General features: G+C 45.3%; 1 protein-coding gene across 1 annotated transcript in view; it reads right to left on the bottom strand.

Annotated features, from left to right (window-relative positions):
- The window catches only part of TMEM132B (transmembrane protein 132B), a 215783-nt gene that overhangs the window by 36776 nt on the left and 158237 nt on the right, over nt 1-20770 (bottom strand). Inside the window, exon 4 of the mRNA XM_004385044.3 lies at nt 2511-2654. Coding sequence (XP_004385101.3) covers nt 2511-2654 — 144 coding nt within the window. The remainder of the gene's footprint in view (nt 1-2510; nt 2655-20770) is intronic.

Raw genomic sequence — 20770 nt, 5'->3', positions numbered from 1 at the left:
GACTCACAACAACAATGAACAACAACAAAGACTCACAACAACAATGAACAACAACAACGACTCACAACAACAACGAACAACAACAACAACCAGTCTTGCCAGGTCAGGGCAAAGTTTCAGCCTTTCAAAATCATTTATGTCCCCAGATCCTGTCCCTGAAAAGTCATACAATCCCAGGTCCAAGAAGCTAATTCATTTACATATCACCACAATTTGCGTCATCCTAAACTCATGGCTTCTGCCTTATCTACATCACAGTCCCAACGCCCAGAATTTCCAGTAGATGTCTGGTGAGCCCCGCAAGGTCTCCCTAGGGGTCTCACCGTGCTCTCTGCACCTTCACAGAGTGACCTAGTGGCACCTCTACACACGGAGGGGTCTCTCCATGCGGGGTTCATGAACGCACCACACCTTTGGAGACGCTCGAAGGATGCCGACGAGGCACAGCTCTGTGGGCGACTCCATTCATCCTGGAGTTGCAGCAGATGTATTATAAATATTGACACTATAGGCATGGCAAACGCGTCAGAGTCGATTCGTTAACTACCCCCAACGGACGCACGAGAGGCGTGAGGAGCTCTGAGCTTGGCGATCTGCAAAGTCTGTTTTGCTCATCTGAAGACACGTCCATGATTTGCTGGGAAGAACGCCCCATCTTCATGCAGCTACGAAATTGACAGTTGAGCAAAAAGCTATTGTTTTCCAAAGCAGTTTATCTACTGGGCCAGGTGGAGGGTATTTTCAGCACATTCCTGTGGAGGGGAAATAGCCAAATATAAGGCCATAATGGGATCCAACCTCCATGGGCAGGGTTCGCCCCTCTCTCTCGGGTCGAGTTCTCCAGGGCAAGAGAGTGAGGACTCCACCCTACAAGACCTGACACCACGCTCTCTGGAGCAAGTGGAAGGCTTAGGGATCCCAGAGGTGTGCAATGGATTTGGGCCCATGATGGCATAAGCATGCAGACACCATCCTCAAATGCCATCCTCAGCATCCCCTTTCTGTGACAATGACATGGGGGCATAAATAATGTATATCGTAAGGGAAACCAAGAGCAACGTATCATCAATAATTTTCGTTTCTCACTTATTATGAAATGTATTTTTGCTGGTACTGCATTTATTTCTATATTTATGTATACTGTACATAATTTTACATAGTGAGTCAAATGAATCACTTTGAAATGAGGTAGAGATTAAATATATTAATAAAATAATTACTAAACGAAAACAATGTTTCATTTCTGTGCAGATGAGCTTGTGTGATTGGGATCAGATCTTTCTACGCTCTGAATACTTAAGGTCTTGGGTTTGTTTAATTAAGCCCTGCCCACAGACTAGAGGGATTATAGATGCCTCTACACACGGCTTTATGCTAGTCCGCCTCTGTCTCAAGGGAAAGTAAAGATCTAAACCCAGGAAACAGGCTGTGCCAAATCTGGGTTTCCTAAGGATTAACGACCTTTTAAGTAGGCCTCACAGACACATCATTTCTTCCTTATCAAAACCATCTCTGGCATCACTGCCTATACGCTACAGAAAGAAGAGGTCAGCTCTCCCAGATCTTTTCTACCATAGAAAACCCAGAAGGCTTCTCTGTCCACCACGAAGTTCTCGAGACCAAGTTTCCTTTACCCTCTAAACAGGAGCCAGCAACATGCCAGGAAGGACAGAACCCAGCTTTCCTGCGTTTTCCTAAAATAAATCAGTAGATTGGAGCTGGGGGTCTCTCAGCAACTGTAAGGGAGAAGAGAAGTTTTGGAAATTTAAATCCTTTCTCCCTAAAGTCTCTGCTACAAAAGGAAATGGCCAACCAGTGTGTTAGGAAAAAACAGAAACACTGAATCTGGTGGTTCAAACAGACCCCTGCAAAGCACGCGAGAAAACCATGGCTCCTGGCTGAATGTGGACTCACAAATCCAGCTAAACAGAACGAAGAAGCCAGCAGACATGTTCTGTGACTGAACATCACAAACTGGGGGCTATATTCCACTGGTGATTATCCAGTTAGGCTAGGGAGCACATGGAAGAACAGGTTTTTTTTTTTTTTAAAATCTCAATGTATATTGAGAAAAAGCTTAGTACATCAAGCTTGTGGATTTTTTGTCTTAGAACCAAAACCCGTTACCGTGGAGTCGACTCTGAGTCACAGCCACCCTACAGGACAGAGAGGAACTGCCCCATAGGGTTTCCAAGGCTGTAATGTTAACAGAAGCAGACTGCCACATCTTTCTCCCATAGCGGCTAGTGGGTTTGAACCGCTGACCTTCAGGTCAGCAGCCAAGCTCTTAAGCACTGCACCACCAGGGCCCCTTGATGTCTTCTAATGAGGCTAAATGCATTTTTAAATTGTAAAAAGTGAGGCATTTAAAGAAAATACATTGAGTAAATAACATGTGCCACAAGGAGCTGGAAAAAACCTGAGAAGATGGTATGTGGATTGCTAAAGTTAGGATTCTATTGTCCTATGAGGGATGGAGAGAGAGAGAGAGAGATGAAGCCCCGTTTCACCTTGATGACGTCTTCATCAGCCGACTTGCATTCCACAGAGTCCGACACGTCAACCACAGAACCATCCTCTTGAACGCCCACGACTCTGACGGGCACTGACACCGCCTTTCCAGTGAGAATTGCTGTGTTCAAAACCTCCGTGTCCTGGAATGGAGAGGAGAGGATGCAGGTCGGTGAGCATGCCACCCAGTGAGAGGGGAGGGGTACAGAGCACGGCACATACTACCTTAACTCTTGGTCTGCAAGCTTAGTAATTGAGTGGATGAAGTCACCAGGAGCACACAGAACAGAAAATTCTGACCAACCAATGGCACTCTGTCCCAGGCTGAGAAGACCAAGCCTGACAGCAGGACTTTCTTCCCGACCGGATGGAGGGTCAGCATTGCCTCTTCCAATTTCCATTCCCCTCTGGAGCCCTGGTGGTGAAGTGGCTAAGAGCTCAGCTATTAACCAAAATGTCGGCAGTAGAAGTCCACCAGCTACTGCTTGGAAACCCTATGGGGCAGTTCTACTCTGTTCTGTTCTACAGGGTCACTATGAGTCCGAATCGACTTGATGGCAATGAGTTCGGTTTAGAGTTTTTCTCCCCTTTACATTTAAGGTGTAAAATCAGGACAGGAAGCACTGCGGAAGTTGAGACGAGGGGAACTCACCAACAGAGGGATAACGGTGTGAATGTGGGAATAATCACAGTGGGTACAAAGAACAGGCACTGTCATCATGGTTCCAAAACAAATGGCGAAATTCACCTCAGTAATGCAATTTTAAAAATCAGCGTGGGCAGGGGTTAATTTTGCCTGCCAAGCATCCATCTCTTCTCCCACCCTGGTTTAATGACACTGGCTCACTTTTCCTTTGGGTATCAGCCCACTCCTGCTGCCAGTGAATGTGGCCTGGGTGGTGCTGACCCCAGGCCGCCCAGTCAGGCTGACAGATGAGCAATGGCCCAAGCCTGGCCAATCAAGGTGGTCCATCCCCTTGCCCACAAAGACCAACTCGAATTAAAGCCAAAGAAAGGAACCAGAGACCAGCTATACCTGAAGCCTGTTCGCTTTGGAAATTTACCTACTGAAATAAACTGCTTTACTTCAGACAATTTGGATTGGGTTTTCTGTGACCTGTAATTGAAAGAGTCGTGACTAATACATGTGAGCCCAGGCACCATGCTTGGCACTCGGAGAAAAGACTAAACATCAGTCATTTCCCACTAGAAGTTCCCAGCCGTCAAAGTAATAACAGAATTGCAGCAGTAATAGGGAAAAACTGGGCAGGGTTTTGTTCTGTTGTACATATGGTCGCTATGAGTGGGAACCAACTCAACGGTACCTAAAATCAGTAGTTAGAGGAGCTTCACCATCTTCACTGTAATAATCTTCCCAAAGTTTCAAGGGGCAGTGAATTTATTTTTCATAACAATAAATCATAACTGGCTCCACCTTACGATTTTCTCACAAATATCTTTGCAACTGGGTTTTCTCCTTCAGTTTTTTCATGGCTTCTGAGATGTTTGCACTCATTTTTTCCAGTGTCCATTAACAGCCTCTAAAGAAAAGCCTTTATTCTGCTCCTATTTTTGCAAGCTGTAGGTTTTATGCCTTGGACAGGTATTTATAGTCCTTTATGGGGATCAATTTCCATTAATGCCGCATGTTAAAGTGATGTTAGTGAAAATGGCAAAGGACATCCAAAAGTTCTCTCCTCCATAAAAAGGAGAAAGCTGGCAAAAAAAAAAAAAAAAAAAGGTCAATATCAACTGTAGCGCAATGGATCACTTTTATATGGCCTTTCTCACAGTTGTCTTGTAACTCCCACCCAAGTGGTTAGGTGGGACCATGAAAATAAGGTCTACAGAATACTAACAAAGGGATTGGTCAGTTTTGCCATCCTTCTAGACTTAAAATGAGCCATCCCAGAGTTGGGAGGAGAGGATCTCATCACCACCGAGAAAGAAGAGCTAGGAGTGGAGTGCATCCTTTGGACCTGGGATGCCTGTGCTGAGAAGCTCCTGGAACCAGGAGACCGAGAGAGAGATCTGTAACACTGGAGAGGGCGAGAAGCGACAGCAGAGAAACGGTGGCAGCAGAGGCAGGAGACAGTGCAGCGGGCTTCCCAGGCCCACAGAGTGAGAAAGCTTAGTGCCTTTGGGAAGGAGGCTTGCTGGCGGAGTAGGGTGCCTCCAGGCACTTGGTGGAGCTAGGCTTGCTGACCCATAGAACTAGAGCTGAGCACCTTCAGGCAGGGGCTTACTGATGGGAGTGGGGTGCTCAGGGCACTTATCAGCAGAGCTAATAGAACTTTGTAACACTTGCCAGAGCAGGGGCACAGAGAGGTGTGCCTGCAGGAATGGTTGAGAGAGTCTGTCCTGAGGGAAGAACTGTATCCTGAGCATTCCTGAACCTACACTGTAACCTGTTACTTCCCTAAAAAAAACCCATAACTATAATTATGGTCTGTAAGTCATGTGGCCGCTGCAGTGAATTACTGAACTCAGCAGAGAAGTAGAGAGCCGTGGGAGGGATGGTTAACATCAGAATTGGTGAAGATGGCAGAGAGAGGAGGCATATATGACCTCTGCCTCTTAGGGATCAGCCTTGGGCTGTTGATCTTGATTCTCCTTCCCCCTTGTGAAGTTAGAGGAGGTCAGATGAGGGCCCTGCCACGTCATTTTTACACAACTTTTTCAGAACTCTGGAAATTAACCAAAGGCTTGTAGCAACCCAGGGAGCATGTATTCAAGAAAAATGGGTAAATCTTGGTAAGAACAGAGAGCTTTCTGGCATTTTAACTTGACCTATACTCATGCCCTACTCGCCAGCTCTGGCAATAGTTTAAAACCTAACAGCCTGCCTTCTAAGTGAAAATCAGCAGGCTGGCAGCAACCGGAGGATGCACATCAGGGCTGGAGTCCTTTCAAAGCCTCATTCCCAAAGAACTGTCGTTATCTGACCTCTCTGGTGGTTCCCTGGAAGACCACCCTTGAAAGGCTGTTAGCATGTGACCTGACTCTGGGCCTTTTGCCTGGGGGCATTTGTCCAAAGCAATTGCAAGCAATTAACCTCCTGTTTGACTTCACAGCCACCTGAGTCAGTGGATAACAGTTGGGGCAAACAATTGTTGTTCTTAGATGCTGTCAAGTCAGTTCTGACTCATAGCAATCCTACCTACAACAGAATGAAATGCTGCCCGGTCCTGCACCATCCTCACAATCATTGCTGTGTTTGAACCCATTGTTGAAGTCACTCTGTCAATCCATCTCATTGACGGTCTTTCTCTTTTTCACTGACCCTCTACTTTACCAGGAATGATGTCCTTCTCCAGAGACTGGTCCCTCCTGATAACATGTCCAAAGTAAGTGAGACAAAGTCTCACCATCCTCACTTCTAAAGGGACAAAAGTAGGCTAATCAAAAAGCTTGAAAGTAAAAAATGACATGCCCAAAGGGGCTCTGTCATACTCCTGGGAGTCTTGAAGGCTACATCCATGTGTAGGGCTGTGCACATGCTCAAGAAAGACCTGAGAAGGCCCTAGGGTCTCTCCTCTGGCTGATCTTGTGGCTTCGTGAAAGCTGAGGAAAAACCTTAGTGAAGTGAAGGTCAAATTCCTGGCCAAGTGCTAAAGGCATCCCCCCAAAACTCATACAGAGGCCCTCAGTAAAGACAGGGAGACTTACTGATTCCAGGTGTTTAAGGAAATCTTTGGGTAATTAGCTGAACACCAAGCTAAATGAGCAGAGACTTCAAGGACCACACACAACAAAGAATACAGACTTCACAGAATTAGTTCAGAAAGTCACTAAACAGACACACAACAACTACTCTAACAAACAAACACACACACCCAAGGGGGGAAGAGCCTGGGGGGAGGGGGAGGAGGAGCGACGGCTTAAGTGGCGCTCAGTTCCTGTTAAGGGTGACGGAAAAATCTGCGAACAGATAGTGGCGATGGTTGCAGGACGTGGTGAACGTAGTTAATGTCACTGACGGTACACATGAAAATATTGAAATGGCAAATGTTTGGTTATATATATGTTATGGATTGAATTATATCCCCCCAAAAATGTGTGTATCAATTTGGCTGGGCCATGATTCCCGGTGTTGTGTGATTTTCCTTTATGTTGTAAATCCCGCCTCTATGATGTTAATGACAGAGGATGGGCGGCAGTTGTGTTAGTGAGGCAGGACTCAATCTACAAGATTAAATTGTGTCCTGAGGCAATCTCTTGAGACATAAAAGAGAGAAGGCAGCAGAGAGACAGGGGGACCTCATACCACCAAGAAAGCAGTGCCAGGAGAAGAGTGCATCCTTTGGACCTGGGGTCCCTGTGCAGAGAAGCTCCTAGTCTGGGGTAACACTGATGAGAAGGCAGAGAGAGAGAGAGGCTTCCCCTGGAGCTGACGCCCTGAATTTGGACTTTTAGCCTACTTTACTGTGAGGGAATAAACTTCTCTTTGTTAAAGCCATCCACTTGTGGTATTTCTGTTACAGCAGCACTAGATGACTAAGATAATATATTTGTACCACAATTTAAAAAAAGGCATTCTACTAACGAGAATCTTAATTTTTAGTAAAAACAGCCATGAGTCATGGCTCAAATTCCCAAGTCACGAGCACGTGTGGCTCCCAGTGTATTCCATTCCAGCCTCTCCCTAGCCTGTGAGGCTCTGGACAACAATCCTGAGGCCCACCAGCCCACATCCTCTACTCCCTGGCCTGGGAATATCTGCCTCTGAGAAGGAATCTAATTCTGACTGCATTTTGCTCTCAGATATTTTGACTTCTGATTTCCAAAGCTGCAAGGCAGATGAAAACTTCACTTAGAGTAAAGCAAGTATGTTGGCTACAATTTAAATAATGATTTTCAATTCCACTGCTGTGTATTACATAACTCTGAAATCAGCCCAGTCTCCTCACTTAATGGTTATTTTTGGACTCTGATAATTTATTATCCACAAGGCAGTATGCGATTTCAAAATGCAGCTCTTTATCAGTCCTTCAGTAACAAGAAGAAAGTTATTTCAAATACAGCAGTACTCAGAGAGAGTCAATAAAACTGTAACTCTGTTAAAGCAGTGTGCTGATGTCTTCAGGCGGTAGCTAGAGAGGGAAGAGGGGAAACTGTTTGGAAGGAGCTTCTCTAGCTGTACCCAAGGCACAGGGCAAGTTCAGGGACACTCATAACAAAGAAGGGTGAGGCAGCAAACACCACCCAACAGACACGATTAGAGGGTCACTGACAGAGAAGATGGTTGTCCACTGGGCCTCACAGTCAAGTTCATCTCCAATACCAGCACAACAGGATGCAAACAGGTGAGCCCCTAGACCTCTCTGTGTGCATGGAGGTTCTCCTCCAGGGTTTGGAAATGAAGAAAAAGTCACAAGCCTGTCAACTCCATGGAGACAGGGAACATGTTTCTTTTTCCATTGCCTCATACACAGCATGAGTTATGGAAAGATGGCAAATGTTGTTGAAGGTGGGTTTGGCTCTCCACCAGTGCTCTCCTCCCCCCATTGCCACATTGACTGCGACCAGACTCCTGTTCCCCATATTATACAAAATGGCCTTGCACCCAGTCACCACTGATGGGTCCAGATATGAGCAATGGCCCACGCTGAGCCAGTCAGCCTGTTCTTGGAGGAGTTTGGGATGGGAATTAAGAAATTCTAGTCTCTGTCTGACTTTCTGACTCCTCTCCAGAAAGGAAGGGAAGCAGGTATTGGCCATTTTTGGCCTGTAGCCTGTCAAGCAGAGAAAGCTGGTTTATAGCAGAGAGAGATGCACCAGATTTGCATAGAGAAGCAGAGACGAGAGGTAGACTGAGCTTCCTGTGGCTCCCCAGCACTGGTTACAAGTCATTCCTGAGTCATGACATTTCACTGCCCTTGGATTCCAAGAGATGCATATCATTGTAATAAATGCCCTTGTGCTTGCACCAGCCCCCTTGGATTTCTGTCACTTGCCACCAGAAAGGTCAGAGGGAGAGACACACAGATGCACATGAGTTGACACTTTGGTCTGGCTCCTCTGCGTTCTTGTTCCCTTTGCTTCCACTACTTCAGGGGCCCCCTATTCATTCACACATCCCAGTCCCGACACCAAGTAATAATTATGTAAGTGTCTTCTCTAATTCCTTCCGTGGACCTGACTACAGTATTAGCACTTCAGCAAAGCTCTGCTTAATTACAACTGTAACCTGTTAATCATGTTTCTTTGTTGTCTAGGGGGAAAAAAAAAAAACCTGTCTTCTCATCCAGCTTGAGTGAAATTAAAATTAAGCACAACTTCCAATTGCCACAGAAGCATCAGCCAAATGACATCTGTTCAATTCTAATGTAAACCTGGTTAGACGGCACCACTGAGACACGTGCTCCCAAGCAAAGGCTTGTTGTTGTTGTTGTTAGGTGCCGTCTAGTCCGTTCCAACTCACAGCGACCCTGCGTACAGCAGAACGAAACACTGCCCAGTCCTGCACCATCCTCACAATCGTTGTTATGCTTGAGCCTGTTGTTGCAGCCATTGTGTCAGTCCATCTCGTGGAGGATCTTCCTCCTTTTAGCTGCCTGTCTAATTTACCAAGCATGATGTCCTTCTCCAGGGACTTATCCCTTCTGATAACACGTCCGAAGAACATGAGATGAAGGCTTGCCATCTTCACTTTGAAGGAGCATTCTGGCTGTACTTCTTCCAAGACAGATGTGTTTATTCTTCTGGCAGTCCACGATATATTCAGTATTCTTTGCCAACACCGTAATTCAAAGGCGTCAATTCTTTTTCGGTCTTCCTTATTCATTGCCCAGCTTTTGTATGCATGAAATCTGCAATATTAACTTTATTTTAATATAAATAAACCCTCCTGTGCAGTTACCATAACTGGAAGCTGCCTTGGTAATTCCAATGAGCAGTGAGAGCCTTGGCTTGAGTCTCGGGCTGATTCCAGCCCCCATCTATGGATGGATGGAAGGGAGAAAGAGAGGGAAAGAGGGAGTGAGAGACAGAGAAAGGGGGGCAGAGACAGAGAGACAGAGAAACTGAGTGCTATCGCCCTAAAGAGAGACAGCTGTGTGATCTTGAGCAAGAAATTTAAACTCACTCTGACTCAGTTTCCTTATCTGTAAAAGGTGGTCTATAATACAACTACACCCCACAAAGTAGTCATGGATATTCACTATGGTAATGCATTTAAACCCCTTGGAACTCTGCCTGGTACACACTAGGTGCTCAATAAATGTTAGTTATTGATTTTGTTACTTCCACCTCATTTTTTCTTCATGGAAAACCCCCACTCATCTTTAAAATTCTACTAAAATGTTGCCTTCTATGGAAAAGCTTCCTGGACGACAAGCTCCCCCAGTCCGAATTAACTTCCTTCTCCAATATGGTCCCATAAAACCAGTTGCCATCGAGACAACTTTCCAACGGGTCAGCTCCAACTCATGGTGACCTCATGCGTGTCAGAGCAGAACTGTGCTCCATAGATCAGAAGTAGAGCGCCAGGCCTCTCTTCCGAGGTATCTCTGGGTATGTTCCGACTGTCAACCTTTTGGTTAATAGCTGAGCAATTAACCATTTGTGCCACCCTTAAATATGGTCCCAGAGCACTTTGTAAATGTCTCCTCTTAGCCTAGAGTTTCATCATTCACATGGCTGTCTCTTGGCTGTGCTTTTGTGGGTAATTTTTTATGCCCAGGGTCTAGCACAGACCTGAAAACACTAACGATGTTGAACTAATTACCAAACGCCAATATACTAGAGAACTCGTGTAGTCCACACTGGGTGGTATGAAGTCAGATGACTTGATGGGGGAACAAAGGAGAATGTTAATTCCTCGGAAGGACAAAATCTGGGTGATCCCCCTGCATCCCTCTTTAATCCTGGGCCAGTCACGTTCTCCTCAAGAAGTAGAACTCATCCCAGATCAGCTCTGCAGTAAAGGGAATAGGTTGTGGGGTCATTCTTGGCCTGAAATTCTAGGCCTTCTGTTAACTGAGCGGCCTTGGACAAGACACAACTTTATCATCTGAAAACAGGGCTCATTCTACTTATATTTTGTATCACTGTGAGAATTAAATGCGAAAAGCAGCATGAAGCGCACAAACATGCCATCCTTGCCCTCTCAGCCTTCCTGGAACATTCTTGGCAAGCCGGGCTCCTCACCATACAAGTCTCAGCGAAACACCACTTCCTCAGATGGGCCTCCCGTGTCGCCCTCTGTAGAGCCATCCTCCTAACCCTCAGTGGGCACTCTCTCTACCCCGTCACCTCCTACTCCTGTAACCTAGAGGGCCCTCCTTCTCACCAGCATCACCGTCTCACCGTGCTGATGTGGCAGCCTGCTTGTCCGTCTCCCCACTGGAATGTCAGCTCCCTGAGGGCAGGGTCGCCTCCAGCTCGCTCACCACCGTGTCCCCAGTGCTCACAGGAGTGTCTGGCCCATGGGAGTGCACAGCAAATGCTGGCGGAAAGTGTGAATTCAGAAACAAACGCCACGATGGGATGAATCACTTAGCACAGTGCCTGGTATGCAGTAAACGTTCAACCAGTGGCAAGTTGTTGTTGATAATAAAAATAACAGTCCCTGGGTGGTGCAAATGGTTAATGCGCTCGGGTGCTAACTGAAAGGTTGGAGGTTCAAGTTCACCCAGAGCTGCCTTGGAAAAAAGCCCTGGTGATCCACTCACAAAAAATCACCTGGTGATAATCCAGGGAGCACAGTCTTACTCTGACACACACGCGGGTGCCATGAGTCAAAATCTACTGCTTTTTTTTTTTTTTTTTTTAACCTCTTCTTCTTAGATTTTTATCCTGGCAAAGCATGCAGGGACCCACGTAAGGGGAAGGGTTCCTGTTCACCCACAATACCCCTGCATCTGACGGCAGCTCCAGCCTGTACTTGAGAGGTAAACAGGACTGTCCACGCTGAGTTCCATCTCAGCACGTAACCCTGGAGCAAGCTGAGGGGCCCCACCTGTAGAGACCAGCCTTTGTTCTGAAAGAGGCTCTCGGGGGCTCCTGGGGACACGGAGGCAGTTCAGCACTCCCTTGCCTTGTAGCTGGAGCTGCTGTGACTAGTGTGTCTCAAGACAGGCACTTCGTCTGGTCATCCAGGGCTCTGTCCACACTCTCACATCTGCTGGGGGCACTGACGCTCACCATCTGTTATGATGCTCACCATCTGATGTGCTGCCAGGGCCTCTAATCCTGCCAACCCCTGCTGCTCCCTGTGGTCAGGGAAATGAATTTGAAACACAGGACTGCAGCTGGCTCCCTTATAAAGAGGCAGCTCCAGGCTCTGTGCCAGATTCGGTCATGAGGAACCACAGCAGTGAGCAGCCTGCATTCTGTGGTCCCCAGATTGGGCTGAGCCACCAGGATTTGGAAACACCCTGGGAGGTGTTCATGAGAAGGACAGATGTTACCTTCTGGGTGGTTAAATAGTCTTACCCAAAGTATTCTTGTTTCTACTCAGGCAAACTAGTCCTAGTGAAATAAAGGGTCTGCCTCCATGTTTGATGTGGATAGTTTTCAAGCTCCACCTCTTCCTCTTCCCACCTCCGGCCCCGCATCTGGACAAGCTGATAAAAGAGCCTCTATGCTCCCTCCCTTGGGACAGGTGGGGAGCTCAAACTCTGCAAGCCTCAATTGCTGTGCAAGCAAACCCTCAGCCCAGCCCACACCAACCACCATCAAACCCAACCAGTCCTCTTCCCTGCTCTCAAGCCATTCACGGGCCTGCTTGGGAGCCTGTCCTGCTTTCCCGGAGAGTCTCGTTGTGTGAGTAGTCTTGGTGTGTATGTGAGATCATCAGTTTCAACATCAGAATCAAATTTTGGGTGAGGTCCATTTGGTCTTTATTTAAAAAAAAAAAAGTTGCCATCCAGTTGACTCCAACTCATGGCGACCCCACGTGTGCCAGAGTACAACTGTGCTCCATAGGGTTTTCAATGGCTGGTTTTTCGGATGAAGATCACCAGGCCTTTCTTCTGAGGTGCCTGTGGGTGGACTCAAATCCCTGACTTATCGGTTAGCAGCCAAACGCATTGACCATTTGGATCACTCAGGACTCCCCCACCTTTTCAGAGTGACTGAAAGAACTAGCTTTGTCATCTTAACTCTACGCAAGTGACAGGTCTCTGCTGTCACTGTCTGGCAGAAGGGCTACTATTTCTCTGTTAAAAAGAGAGACTGGCAAATGTCAGAGAGTTGTTAAAGGTCTGGCAGCATCCACATGAGATTCTGTTCTTAAACTAATCAGAAAGGTCGAAAGGGAATTAAAAGGGAATCCTTTTCTCTCTCTGTGATTCAGTTTCCTTTACTGCAGTGTTCGTGCACTGTGCCAACTCATCGTGCCCAAATAAAATAAAGCAGGGATGCTACCGACGGAGAAGTTCACTCACGTCGTGAGGTTAAACCATTGTCCCAAAAGCAGACACACAGCAAAGCCTGTGCGGAAATACAATAGTGACATTCTGGGAAAAGTGGGCAGAGACCAGGGAGAAGCCCTTCTCCTGAGGCCTCCAGGATGTGGAGAGGGGCCAGAAAGACCAAGTGGTGGGCGTGGATGGGTGATTTGTGGTTTCTCTCTATGATGGGTTTCATCACACAATAACTCTCTGGGAGTCAGGCGGGGACACTGTTTTGTCAAGACCACAGCTGCAGATAGTGCTGCCACCTTGAAGTGGTTAACAAACTGGCAAGGCAGAGGACAGAGCCACCCATACCCTCACCAACACCTCAGACCTCCCTCCATCTCCCTGAGAAAAAACTCTGTCACCCACAGTGACCCATGAGCTCTCAGGGACCAAGTAAACTGTGTTAGCTGTGTTCCTTTCCTCATTTGCATTTCCGTGGGAAGCTGGAGCTATTCAACATTTCCACCAGGAGCCAGAGCCAGCTCCAAATCCCATGCCATGAGCTAATCTTGCCATCATTATTTTTCCCCATATTCATCTATGAAGAAAATTATACAGGGGTGTTTTAAATGAGCTCAAGTATTCATACATAATACACAATGGCAGGAGCTATTACTGAGAGGAATTCAGGAGAAACTGAGTATTTCTTTTTCGCATAGAGGAGGATGGGGTGAGGGCACAAAAAGAAGCCATGTGTCCTCCTGTGGCAGGTGGGCAGAAGATTCAGTGATCTTGTTCTCAGCATAGGCCATAAGGGACCACACATATTTCTACATGCCCTCATGCTTTTCCACCCATACCCAATGCGACCCTATAGGACAGAATAGAACTGGCCCTTAAAGAACATGCTCATGTACACAGTGTTCATTGCAGCACTTTCCACAACAGCCAAAAGGTGGAAACAACCTAAATGTTCATCAATAGATGAATGGACAAACACAACGTGGTATATGCACACAATGGACTATACTCAGCCTTTAAGAGAAACGAAGTCCTGATGCATGCCACAGCATGGAAGAACCTTGAAAACATCATGCTGAGCAAAATCAGTCAGTCACAAAAGGACAAATACTGTATGATCTCAATTATATGAAATAAGTAAACACAAAGAAACCACAGATTATTAGTGGTTATCAGGGCGGGAGGGAGGGACAGAGAGAGGAGGAGTTTATGCTTAGAGGGCACTGATTTTATGTCAATGGTAGTGGAATGATCTGGAAAAGATAGTGATAAAGGTAGTACAATATAACATAATCAATGTCACTGAATTGTACATGTAAAAACTGATGAATTGGTGAAGGTTTTGTTGTGTATATTTTCGCCACAATAAATACAAAGAAAAAGAGCAAGCCCAGTGTCTTAGTTATCTAGTGCTGCTGTAACAGAAATACCACAAGTGGATGGCTTTAACGAAGACAAATTTATTCTCTCGCAGTCTAGTAGGCTACAAGTCCATATTCAAGGTACCAACTCCAAGGGAAAGCTCTCTCTCTCTCTCTGTTGGCTCTGGAGGAAGGTCCTTGTCATCAATCTTCCCCTGGTCTAGGAGCTTCTCCACACAGGAACCCGAGGTCCAAAGGATGCACTCTGCTCCCAGTGCTTCTTTCTTAGTGGTATGAAGTCCCCCTGTCTTACTGCTTGCTTTTCTCTTTTATACCTCAAAGGAGATTGACTTAAGACACAACCTAATCTTGTAGATTGAGTCCTGTCTCATTAACATCATAGAGGTAGATTTACAACACATAGGAAAATTACATCAGATGACAAAATGGTGCACAGTCACACAATATTGGGAATCATGGACTAGCCAAGTTGACACACATTTTTGGGGGGTACACAATTCAATCCATAACACCCAGGTCAGACCCTTAGTCCCAAGAGAAGGATGAGAGACACATGGCACAGAGGTGTCCCAACAGAGCCACCCCAGTGAACCTGCCTGGATCAGGTGCCTGCCCCCAGCTGACCAGCTGCTGCACAAGTGATAATAAATGATGATGTTGAAAGCCACAGAATTCTGGGATACTTTATCATGCAACAGGAGCAAACCAGTGCAACTATAACGTCAAAAAGCAACAGGTTAAAAACTAAAATGTTCAATCTGATCACCATCTTGTTAAAAACGTGATAGATGCAGATAGAAGAAACTGGAAATAAATGTGTCAACACATGTCTCTAGGCAATGGGAGGAAAGAGTATTTTTATTTTCTTCTTTATCATTGTCCATGTTTAATGTGTTTTTCTACAATGAGAAAAAAATATCTTTAAAAATGAAATTATTTGCCTGACTCAATTTCCTCATCATGTATATGAAAGAAAGAGAAAGGAGGTTCTAAAGTATGTTAGGAAATGTTGGTGCTTAGTGGAAAGGAAATAAGATCAGGAATCAAAAGCCCTGGGCTTGGTTCCTGTCCCTACTCCACTCCCAATTCACCTACAAGATACTTCTCTGAGCCGCAGAGCAGAAAAATGAGGTTAAGGCATCTAGCAGGGTTGCTGTAAGGATTGAGCAGAAAAAATGTACAGAGAAAGGCCGTTTAGTGATAAATCTAAGGACATCTCGGCATCTTGCAGTGAGGTCCAAGAGTCCACATTTTAAACTTGCTTCCCACACGATTCCGAAGCCTAATAAAGAATAAGAACTTCTGGTCTAAATTATCAAAAGTTTTAGAAAGAAATGGTGTGTACTTTCAGATACTTTCAAGACCTCTGATCAGCTTAAAGGTTATTCTTTCTCGCACTAAAAAGGTAGTCTGAAAGCGGCCTTGGAAAACTTGTTTAAAGACAACAGGTAAACGAGAAGAATTTGTAAAGGGAAAATATCATTTTAGCAGTATGTTAATCCATGTATGTATCCACCAGAGTCCAGTCAGGAGTCAAAAACCACTCCAGTAATTTGATCAGGAAAAATTTAAGAATTACTAATAAAAGGAATTTGGAAAGAAAAAAAAAGAGAGAGAAAAACTCTGAAGAATACAGAAATAGCAAATGCAGGAGCAGCTACTACCCCTAGGGATGAGGGCGAGCATCCAAGGGAGGAACAAACTTGGAAGATCCTAATCCTTCAAAGATTGAGATCCAGAATGCAAACCTAACTGCTGGGTGTGTCTGCAGCCCACTGGATAGTGGAGAAGTGTGCTGGGGGCTGTAAGCCAGAGCTGGTCTGCAGCAGGTGAGCAGGAAGTCATCCATGGGGTGGGAGGTCACTGAAATTCACTGGACAGTGAGCATCTCAGGGTTTCTTGCATGCTGCTGAGAGCTGTGCCACAGGAACAAGAAGAAAAGCATACTGAAATCAGGAAAAAAGCCCCTTCCTCTACTATGTAGTGAAGCGTCCCTCCAGCACCGCCTGCTGGTAATGCCCAGTATTGCACCAGCTGGCAAAGGAGAATGTTTACAGAGTTCAGCTATAATATCACAACACAGGCAAAGAAGGGTGCAGCTGGAGGTGAGAGGTGATAAACTGACAACAGGACAGCACGTCTTAAATGCTGAAGGTTCAAGAAAAACCTTCAGAATTCCCCTTCACTCCCCTGCGGTAGTATTTATGGTGTTAATTTTCTCTCCCTACTCTGGTTGTTCTAATGTATGATAAATGAACAACTAACATATTTGAAAAGGTCTGCCAAACTGTTACAATTGCTGATTTTAGAAGAATCTGAATGGGGGGAGTAGAAAATGAAAACACATAAGTTAAGGAATGTGCTTAACATCACATAGCAAACCAGAAATAAACTAAAAAATAAAATTTGTCTCCGAGTCTAGTGCTTAAAACCTTACAACCTATCTGTGTTTCCCATGGGTCTTTAAGATCAAGATAACAGAGTGATCAAGTGTGCCTGAAAGATTCTAAAAGGCTCTGCACTGACTTCCCATGGTGCAGAGAGAACTGAAAGTCACTACAGAGGGAACTGCTTGCACGGTTTTCCACCTTCTGTCCGTAATAGAGCAGGAACAAGCACAGTTGCTCTTACCTACGATGTCATGAGTAAGCCACTTCTCAAAGAGCCCCTTAACTCACACAGCAGGATCTGGACGATAGGTCTATTTGCTGAGACCTCAGAGTGTGGGTGAGTCCAAGAGGGCCAGGGAGACAAACTCACTGAGAACCATTAGCTTTCATTAACATGGAGATTAACCTGATAAATGCTTGGCAGCAGTTTCAACATACTACTTGTTATTATAACAAGCATAATCTACCTCCAAATGATAAATAATTTACTCACAATAGCTGCAAACTCAGTCTTAGGAAGTAACATAGCTGATATAAAATGATTTATTCTTATCAACTTTCTTGGAGCTATTTCCTAGTTCCCAAAGGTAACTTTAAAGGTGATCTCTGATGACAATAAATATAACTGACCATCAGTGCTTTATTTCAAATTCATGATGCAATCTGAATCCCCCAAATGATCTTCTCACAGGGCAACACAAGAAACTAGCTCAGGGCTCCCCATCAAAAGGGGGGTTTGCACTTCCACTTTTTGATAATTCCACTCTTTCCTTCCTAGTCTAAGCCACCATCATGTGTCGCTTGAACTTCTGTAATAACTTCTAACTTGCGACCCTTCAATCTATTTACACACTGTACATAAATTTTCAGATTATTTTTAAAATATAAATCAGATCACAGCACTCCTCTATTTAAACCCTTCAGTGAATCCCCACTATTCATAGGAGAAAATCCAAACTCTTTCCATGACCCTAAGGTTGCCAGCCTGTGACCTCATCTTGTAGCTCATTGCCCTGGGCTAAGTATATTCTCTCCCCACTAGCCTTTATCAATTTCTGGAACACTCCAAGTCTTTCCTGTCTCTAGGCTGTCATGCACATTTTTCCTACCACAGAAACTATTTTCTCATCCTTCAATTCTTAGCATAAAGGTCATTTTCTCATAAAGCATGATTTTCAAACTGTGGGCCACAATCTATTAGCAAGTCATTAAGTCAACTTAGTGGACACCAACAATCATTTTTCTAATAACAGGATTTTTAAAAAAATAACAGAATTGTGGTACTCATTATATCATTAATATTAGTTGTTAGTAATCAAGTATTTCCCCCCACATGTCTGTCACAACTGGACCAATAAGCAGCATCATGGATAAACGTAGAAAAGATTGAAGTTGTCAAGGATTTCATTTTACTTGGATCCACAATCAACACCCATGGAAGTAGCAGTCAAGAAATCAAAAGACACATTGAATTGGGCAAATCTACTGCCAAATACCTCTTTAAAGTGTTGAAAAGTGAAGATGTCACCTTGAAGACTAAGGTGCACCTGATCCAAGCCATGATGTTTTCCATTGCCTCATATTCATGGAAGTTGGAGAATGAATAAGGAAGACCGAAGAAGAATTGACACCTTTGAATTATGGTGTTGGCAAAGAATATTGAATATACTACGGAAGGCCAAAAGAATGAAGAAATCTGTCTTGGAAGAAGTACAACCAGAATGTTCCTTGGAAGCAAGGGTGGTGAAACTACATCTCACATACTTTGGACATGTTATCAGGAAGGATCAGTCCCTGGAGAAGGACATCATGCTTGGTAAAGTACACGGTCAGCGAAAAAGACGAAGACTTTCCATGAGATGGATTGACACAGTGGCTCCAGCAATGGTCTCAAGCATAACAACGATTGTGAGGATGGCGCAGGACCAGGTAGTGTTTTGTTCTGTTGTACAAAGGATCGCTATGAGTCAAAACCGACTTGACGGCACCTAACAGTAACAACAACCATCAAGTATTTCTAGATCTCCATCCTTACCAGACCCATGATAGGATCATACTTCCTGGCCCACAAGTGGTTGCATGGGACCCTGTTACTATTTTGTATTTGAATGTGGTGATGATTACACAAGTATACACATGTGAACTAAACATACACACACAAACAAGGAAATCTGAATAACATCAGTGGAATGTATCAATGTTAAATTTACTGGTTGGAATATTGTACTACAGTTTAATAAGATGTAATCACTAAAGGAAACTGGGTGAGGGGGGCATGGGATCTCTCTGCATTATTTCTTAAAAATGCATGTGAAAATACAATTACGTGAAATAAAAGTTTTTTTTTTTTAAGTTAGGTAAAGATAGGAAAGACATTAAAAAAGACACAAAGTGAATGTGAAGAGACAAAAGTTACAATAGATGATACAAATAATACACCTGATGGGATATGAGCAGGTTAAATATTGGAGAAAAAATATTGGAGGTGGAGGCATCATGGCGCCGTAGACAGACACATCATGCCATCCCTCTGCAGCAAAGACCCAAAAAACCAATGAAAACAAATACAAATGTCAATCCTGGAACTCTAAGAATCAAACGAAGAGATAAAGAACTGGATCAAACGCCGAATAGAAAAAGAAACTGAAGAAAAACAGAGAACGTGGAGAGTTACAGAGTGGAAGTCCGCCATCAACTAACATGATACAGCTTTGCCGTCTTGGAGCACAGCCAGTAATGACCCTGGACAAGCAGTATAGGAAGTCAACTTCACAGAGCTCCTAACACGAGGTAGAGCACCTGCTAACCGGAGAAACACACTTTCCCACCCCTCACCCTTCTGCCCTGTATGCCACTCACACCCCCACCAGTTCCTGATGGGCCACACTGTGTCACCCAGCTAGAGAACTACCAGCCTTCTGCCAGGTCGAGTCCACCCTGCTCCCATGGGCCATTTTTTTCTCCTTTCTTCCTTTTCTTTCTCCTTCCTACCTAGCCCCATATGCCACCCTCATTCCTTCCCCACAGGCCATGCCAAGCCACTTGGCGAGAGACCTACTGGCCTGTCATCACCCTGGGTCTGCCTGCCCCCACCTGCCAGCTCCTGTGGCACCATTTTTTATTTTCCCTTTCTCCCTCCTCTCTAGCCCCAAATGCCACCCTCACCCTCTCCCCACAGGCCATGCCACGCTGCTTGGCTGGAGAGCTATCAGCCTGCTGTCACTGCAGGTCCCACCTGCCCCCACCCACCAGCTGCTGCCATGCCATTTTTTTATTTTGTTTTATTTCTCCTCTTTTCTTCCTTTTCTTTCTCCATCCCAACTAGCCCCGTATACCATATCTACTCCTTCCCACCAGGACACGCCACATTGTCACAGCTAAAGAGCCACTGACCTGCCACTTTCTACATCCCATGTAGGCTTGTACACCACCTCCCCCCTTCCCACTGGCCCCCAGGTCCATGCTTCCCCTATCCACTGGCTACACTTTCTTTTCTTTTCTTTGTTCCCCTCATCTAGCCCCATACACCACCCCCTTCTCCCACCAGCACTCGCTGAGCTGCCACAGCTACAGTATTCCTGGCTCAGGCCTGTCACCACACTGGGCCCAAACTGCCCCTGCCCTCCTGACACTTGGCCAGTTGTTGAATGGAGAGAAGCGACACCGTAACATTCACTGTCTGACACCCCTGCCTATTTGGGGAGGGGCTGTGAACATTCCCACACTGGTGGACCAACATTAGGAGGCAGACAGCACATGCCTAGTCTGCCCTCAGCCTCCTCGCCAAACTAGCGTACAGCAAAGTTGGCTTGCCCTGCATGCTGCTGCCCTGCCCACCTGGTCAAGGTGATGAGAGCTATCAAGCCCAAAGACAAGCAAGCAGCAAAGCGCACCTGGCCCACTCACACTGACATATCAAAAAAAAAAAAGGCAGGACAAAACAAATGAATACACAATCAATAAATCAAGAAAATAATAACTTAATGTCTTGGAGACAACAGACAATATCAAAACATATAAAAAAGAAGGACAAGATGGCTCCAGCAACTGACCAAAATAATCAGATGACCTTCTCGTAGAAGAAAAGTCAGAGAAAATACTTGATATGGATTTAAAAAGA

Source organism: Trichechus manatus, unplaced genomic scaffold (assembly GCF_000243295.1).
Source record: "Trichechus manatus latirostris isolate Lorelei unplaced genomic scaffold, TriManLat1.0 scaffold00131, whole genome shotgun sequence".
NCBI lineage: Eukaryota > Metazoa > Chordata > Mammalia > Sirenia > Trichechidae > Trichechus > Trichechus manatus.
This window is presented reverse-complemented; position numbering and strand designations above follow the sequence as displayed.